This window comes from Mchenga conophoros, linkage group LG19 (genome assembly GCF_057382185.1).
Source record: "Mchenga conophoros isolate Kocher_MC1m ecotype Shallow Benthic linkage group LG19, M_conophoros_male_GT1.1, whole genome shotgun sequence".
Lineage (NCBI taxonomy): Eukaryota > Metazoa > Chordata > Actinopteri > Cichliformes > Cichlidae > Mchenga > Mchenga conophoros.
In genome coordinates, this window is record NC_140544.1 from 26,668,486 (window position 1) to 26,675,112 (window position 6,627).

Sequence of the window (6,627 nt, forward strand, 5' to 3'; positions counted from 1 at the left end):
ACGCAACACGATGTGTGATTTTTTTAATTCATTTTTTAATTAATTTAAATACTATATACATTCACAGCTAGTGAACAAAAAGGGGTTTAAAATGTTTTTTAAACAAAAAAACAAAATCAACAATAACAATGGTTATTTCTACTTTTTTACATAGCTTAATTAAATAACTTGTGAATTGGGTTTTTTTTAAATTGATATTTTAGTACACAGTAATTTTTTATCTAAAGAAATAAGTTTATAAAACATCAATTTATTTTTAAGCTGAGCATCAGGATGGGGAAGAAAGGGTATTTAATTAACTTTGACCATAGCATGGTTTTTATAAGTACTTCAAAATCTGCTGATCCATTGGGAATTTCCCACACAACCATCTCTAGAGTTTACAGAGATTGTAGGAAGGCAACAGTAATTCAAATACATGAATGTACATGCCAAACCATGAACCAGATGGGCTACAGCAGCAGAAAATCACATGAGGTGCCACTCCTGTTAGCTAAGGAAACTGAAGCTACAAATCTCAGAAGCTCACCAAAATTGGAAAAAAAAAGAAAAAAAATTTCCCCTGATCTGATAAGACTTACCTTTTGCTGTCATATTCATGTTAGGGTCAGAATTTTTAAAACAGCATGAAAGCATGGATCTGTCTTGCCTTGCATTAATGGTTCTGGTGTTGGTGGTGCAGGGGATATTTTCTTGGCATCCTTCTAGCCAAAGATCAGAACATCTCTGTACTCACATGACCTCGAGTCTCCAGGTCTCAATCCAATAAAGCATATTTGGGATGTGGTGGAACAAGAGATTTGCTTCATGGATGCCCAGGAACTGTGTGATGCCATTATATAATTATCAAAATCTCAGGAATGTTTCCAGCATTTTGTTGAATCTATGCATTACAGATATGGTGTAAAATGCCTCAATTCATACAGAGAATATATCTATATGAATTAAGGCAGTTTTGAAGGTATAAAAGGGGTCCAACCAGGCTGTGCCTAATTAAGTGTCCAGTGAGCATTTTGTGTGTGTGTGTGTATATATATATATACACACACACACACACACACACACACACACACACACACACACACACATATATGTAAAATTAAAAATATATTCCAAAGTCATCACTGGATGTAAATCTTATCTTTTGTGTGATTTTCGCAAAATTTTTTCTAAGTAAAACAAGCACCCCAAATAAGATAAATGCTTAGAATATTTTATTCAACACTGCAAAGAAAGCATACACCCCCTCTCTGAGCAAACCAAACTCTGGCTCACGTGGTGAAATCTTGCCATCTCCCTCCCATAAGTCCCCTATAAATACTTTGCTTACCAGGTATCGCTGGCATGAAACAAAGAGAAAAACCAAACAAAAACTATGAAACTCTACACGAACTTAAAAATTCAAATCACATTCAACATTTTTTTTTCAACAATTCACTCCATATATCATTACTCTAATCACCAAAGTTACATATGTACAGGTATGGTTGGACCCTACATGACAAGCAGGTGCTTAAGAAAATTAAAACAGCAGCCCCTCATTGCATGTAAAAAACAAAACAAAAATAACACGTCTAATGTAATGTTCAAACGAAACATTTCGCACCGCTCTGTTCACTAGGTGATCATTATGGGTACAAAGAGGAGAATTGGAGGCACTCGTATTTTGTCACTGTGACAAAGAATCTACAGAGTTTCTCTTTAAATAAAAATTAAAAAAAGCACTGAATTGATTAGTAGACTCATGAATATTCACTTGAACTTGACAATAAATGTTGCACTTGCTGTACAAATCAATCTGGCCCGTGCATCTGTAAAAAGCATTGTAATGAGTAAATATACTGTATGACTAATCATCTTAAATTAATATAAATAAAAAAAAAAACAACTTAACATTTAACAGCCAAATAACTTGTCAATTTCATTTGAGCTTCATACTTAGAAGGGAAAAAGAATGATGTACTGAATAAATTGTACAAAAATAAAAGGATTTCTAAAAACAAATCTATGAGTGCAATCTGAGAAATCTGATATGTGCTCTGACAATTGCTTTTTTCTTTACACGTTGTCCAGATCTATCACACACAGCAAGTGTGTAAATGGTTTTTCTGAATAAAAGAAAAAGAACAGTACAGGCTTAGATTTTTTTTATGGTTGCCTTGTGCTGATATGTTTTGGTTTTGTTTAAAACTAACTTTCAAAGAAAAAAAAAACAAAACAAAGTATGGCAAGTGAAGAAAAGGATAAAATAAGATAAAATTTGCTAATGGGGGGCAGAAGGGAAGGAAAAAGACCAGGGTGCATCACAGGGCCAGGAGCGGTCTGCGGAGGCCCTTCGGAGGAGGCAGCGGTCGCCGCTCCCCCTTCCTGCCCCGTCAGTCTTGCTTGGTGTTGCCCAGTGCTCTGAGGCGCTCAAGGAGAGGAGGGTGGGAATAGTGCCACATGGAAAACAACCAATCAGCAACAGGGAAGCCCAGGTTGTCTTTGTTCAGCTTGATGAGAGCCGAGTAAAGCTCTGAGGCTTTGCCCATGCCGCGAGCAAAAGCATCTGCCTGGAACTCAAACCTGCGACTCAGGACCGTCAGACAGAAAGACAGAACCTACAAAAGCGAGGAAGAAGAGAAATATTTAAACATCTCAAAACAACAGGGTTTAATTATTCAAACTTTCATGATCTCACACATACCTCGTTGTAAGGAGAAAAGATGAACTGGAAGATAATCATCAAGCCTATTAATGTGGGCTGGCTGTCATCGAAGCCAAAAGCTACAAACAGCTCCTTACGTCCAATCAGAACAGCAAATAAGGAGAAGCACAGGAAGGAATTCATCTGAAGAGATAAAAATAGATTCAGTTCAATCTCTGAATGTCTGTAGTATGATCTAATCAGGCTTTTATATGCTTTGGGATAAAACAAAAAGACATCCATCTGGGAGAAATCACCTGACTAATGACGATATTCTTGACGGTATGACCAAGCTTCCAATGGCCAAGCTCATGACCCAAAACAGCAAGGATCTCTGGGTTGTTGCATCCTTGTTTTTTGTTCTGTGACAGAAGATTCAAAATCAGTCACCTAAAATTTCCAACAACATCAAGCCTAAACATTAATACATTTAATACTTTGGGCTTTTCCCAATCCTTTATTAAAGGATTTTAAAAGCAAAACAGAGCTTAATGACAAAAAAGATATATATCTTTCAAGCTCTCAGACCAGTTGTTATCAAGCAAAAATCAACCAAAGTGTGTTTCAAGACAAGTAAGAATACTCTGTCTTTAAAAGTGTTTTTATGAATCAAGTGAAATTCTTCGCAACCTTGGGCTTGGCTTTAGACTCGCTGGATGTCTCATCACTCTCTGGCTGCTCAGGCTGTGACTCTCCAGCCTTGTTGAGCGGCGAGTAATCCTCCAGCAGTGTGTCAAACAGCACAATGCGTTTGTTCTTGAAGAACCCGTAGAAGTATGCATTGCTGTGTGAAGAACGTTTAGAACCTGGAAACAAGACAAAAATTCATGGATCTCCAACCAACCATCGCTCCACAATGTAAAAAAAAAACAAAAAAAACAACATACTAATGATTGCAATGTAATAATAAGGGGCTTGATAATGTAAGGAAAAGACTCTAGAACAACAGAGAGAAATCCCCAACAAACGACCCACAATGAGCAAGCACTCTGTGACAGTGGGAATGATAACTAAAAAGACACATTCAAGACATACCTTCAACTACGTAAATTTTGGTGAGGGGGAAGCTTATGCTCTTGGCCATGGCTTCGATATCTGTCTTTAACTCTCCATCTGGCAATGGTGTGAATTTGTCAAACAGGGGAGCAATGTAATCAGCATAGATGGTTACAAGTACCTTAGAAGACAGAGATGACAGGATGTATTACAGGTGTAGTATCAACTATGTACTTCTTTTGAGTTTCTCACTAGTTATCTGACAAGAAACCCATTTTCTTATTACACAGTGATGCATTTTCAACGTTTTCACAGAGCAAGGCGAATGCGCCACTAACCAGAGAAACGACCAGGGTAAAGAGCCAAGCATAAATGAAGAAGTAGTCTCCGCCGATCTTTATGATGTACAGCAGCAGGGAGGTCACAGGAAGCAGGATGCACTGAGTGACAGCAAACTTCTTCACGGCATCTTTGAGGAAAAACCCCAACGTCTGAGAGGAAGAGCAGACATTAAAAGAGAACAGAGTAAACAGGAGATTAATACAGTGTGTTAGAGTTCTGATTTCTTTTTACTTCTTCACAGATTCTCCGGTCTTTGAATTCATTTTGGGTTTAAACAGACAAAATTTCACAGTCAAAAACTTCAGTCCATCAAAGTTCTTATTACATTTTAAATCGTTTGTGTTTTTGACATTAAACAACAAAGACACAACATCAACTGTGGTAACTTCAATCCAATCAAACTCAAGTTAGTCTCAGCAACAAACAGTGAGTGCATTCCAGCCAGTGTACCTGCTGATTAAAGCCGTGCTTCTCCTCAATGACGAAAGTGTTGTACAAACTCCAGGGGAGTCCAGTTATAGCACTGAACAGGGTAGCAAGCGTCAGAAACACGAGGGACTGGGTGATCTCGTATTCTGGACCAAATCCAAAGCGAGCAGTCACAGAACCAGCGACAGCCCACAGAAATGGTATTCCACCCAGTAGCAGAATCAGCTGAAACCGTTTTGAGCACAATATTTTAAATGTGTGGCATACAGAATGAGTTACTAGGCTAAAACAACAGTGTCTTTTAGTTAAATGATCTTACCGTCCCCTCGGTCTCAGAATAGAGTCCAGACCAAAAGCTGAAGTTGCTTTTATCCAGCTGGTAAAGACGTGACTTCTCAAATGTTTCAGAATCCATGATCTTGCCCAGCTCCTGCGGTACATGGGTTGTTGTTCTATATATCCTCCTCTGCAGTGTAGGAAGACGTGCGCATAAAGTTACATTAACAGTGAAAATCATCAAGGTACTGATGTAGGGATCCAATGCGGTCAGTGTAACTGTCCAAGTTACGTATTTCAGATGTGCATTTTTCAAGTGTTAAACTCAAAACTTGACAAGTATCACATAACATAATCAATACTAATCCAATTTGATGTTTTCCTTTAAATATGTGTTTCAAAGAGCAACTTTTTAACTTGTTGAGTCAATACTATACAATCGTGTGAACGATATTGCAACAATTCGACCTTTGAGCTGGTGGGTGAGGCCAATAATTTGTGTGGGGGGTTTTTATACTAGGGATACCAAAATCTACTTTGAAGTCTTTTAGCTCTTAATCACTAAATTTGAACTAAAGAAATTTCACAGAACAAGTAAACATTGCCTACTGCCATGAATCTAATGATTTACAGGAAGGCCAATTGTGTTTGATAATCGTGTGAATCCTTGTCCATATTCTCATAAAACTTGCTCTCTGCACTCTTTCCATGTGTGTACTAGCATATCAAGACTACGTGATAATGTTCTCGGTTAAAGACGTTCTCTGTATTATTTGCTACATCAGTTCCTGTTCCTAGAGGAACTACACCCATCCCAACACTGTCGTGAGATACTTTTCAATGTGGCTTAACTGAAGTGAATAAAAAAATGTTTTAATAGGATTCAAATAGCTTCATATTTCACATCCACGTGTCTGGGCGTGAAATAGACCAGTAAACATTTCCAGCAAGCTGATTATGGACTCATAGCTTTGTGGTTTCGTATTAAGAAATCTTACGCTGTTGTGTTTTGAAACTAAATACCTAGAATACTGAATAGCAATAAAAGTCTAACCCTGCTAAACGGACCCCTTGGTCGCATCACATATTCAACTGTCAGAATATCCTATATTAAATGCAGACTTTATGAAAGACACAGCTCATAGTGAGTTCACGGGAGATTAAAATCAAACGTTTTAACCACTGTCAGCGGTTCGTTGATTTACGCTCTGCTTTTATTATAAAGCAAAGGGATTTAATCTGGTAAACAATTGACTCACCTGTCTGTAAGAAAGATATGCCTCCCAAAGGTATACTGTCCATGAAAACCCTAGGACAGCGTAAAATATCTGCTTTTCCACCGGCAGGTCAAACATAGTTTCAACCATCTTTGCTCTGTTAATCTAGCAGTTAGCTAAGCAGGCTAGCAGCTAATTAGCTTCCGCTCTACACACACACTCACAGACAGCTCTTTAACCGTGAATTATGGGAACTATGCCCCTCCGTCAAATAAACAGATACAGACTAAAGTTTAGATCTTTGCATCCAGTTTTCATTCCTAAGAAAAGTCTAGGCTTTTACAACTAACATCATTCCATTCATCTCAACTACCGAGCCCGTTGGTTATGCGTATCAACGAATTCGGCACCCAAAGGAACGTCTTCTATAACTTGGTTCCGCAGTGGATTTTCTTAATTTGACTGACTCACTAAAGAGTTCAAATTTTTGTATTTCGAGAAAACACCTTTATTTCAACCCCCATTAATAAATATTCTACACAAATATTCGTGTAAAATGCAACTACGAATGCAAATGTATATTCACACTATTTAAACTCCTAATAAAGCATAATTTATGGTTTTAGAGTATTACTTTTTTTTTTTAAAGCACTAGAACTACACGTTTATTGCTGGCGGTAG

The 6,627-nt window shown here is 37.7% G+C and overlaps 1 protein-coding gene across 1 annotated transcript; it reads right to left on the reverse strand.

Annotated features, from left to right (window-relative positions):
- Window positions 1–1,197: 1,197 nt before the first annotated feature.
- zmpste24 (zinc metallopeptidase, STE24 homolog) lies at window positions 1,198–6,365 on the reverse strand. The gene is made up of 9 exons (XM_085257631.1): window positions 5,989–6,365; window positions 4,773–4,919; window positions 4,475–4,678; window positions 4,021–4,173; window positions 3,722–3,863; window positions 3,317–3,492; window positions 2,944–3,048; window positions 2,687–2,830; window positions 1,198–2,600 (listed from the first exon to the last, which is right to left on the reverse strand). The coding sequence occupies exons 1-9, from the start codon at window positions 6,094–6,096 to the stop codon at window positions 2,376–2,378; spliced, it is 1,404 nt and encodes a 467-aa protein (XP_085113757.1). The 5' UTR covers window positions 6,097–6,365; the 3' UTR covers window positions 1,198–2,375.
- Between the last annotated feature and the right edge of the window lie 262 nt (window positions 6,366–6,627).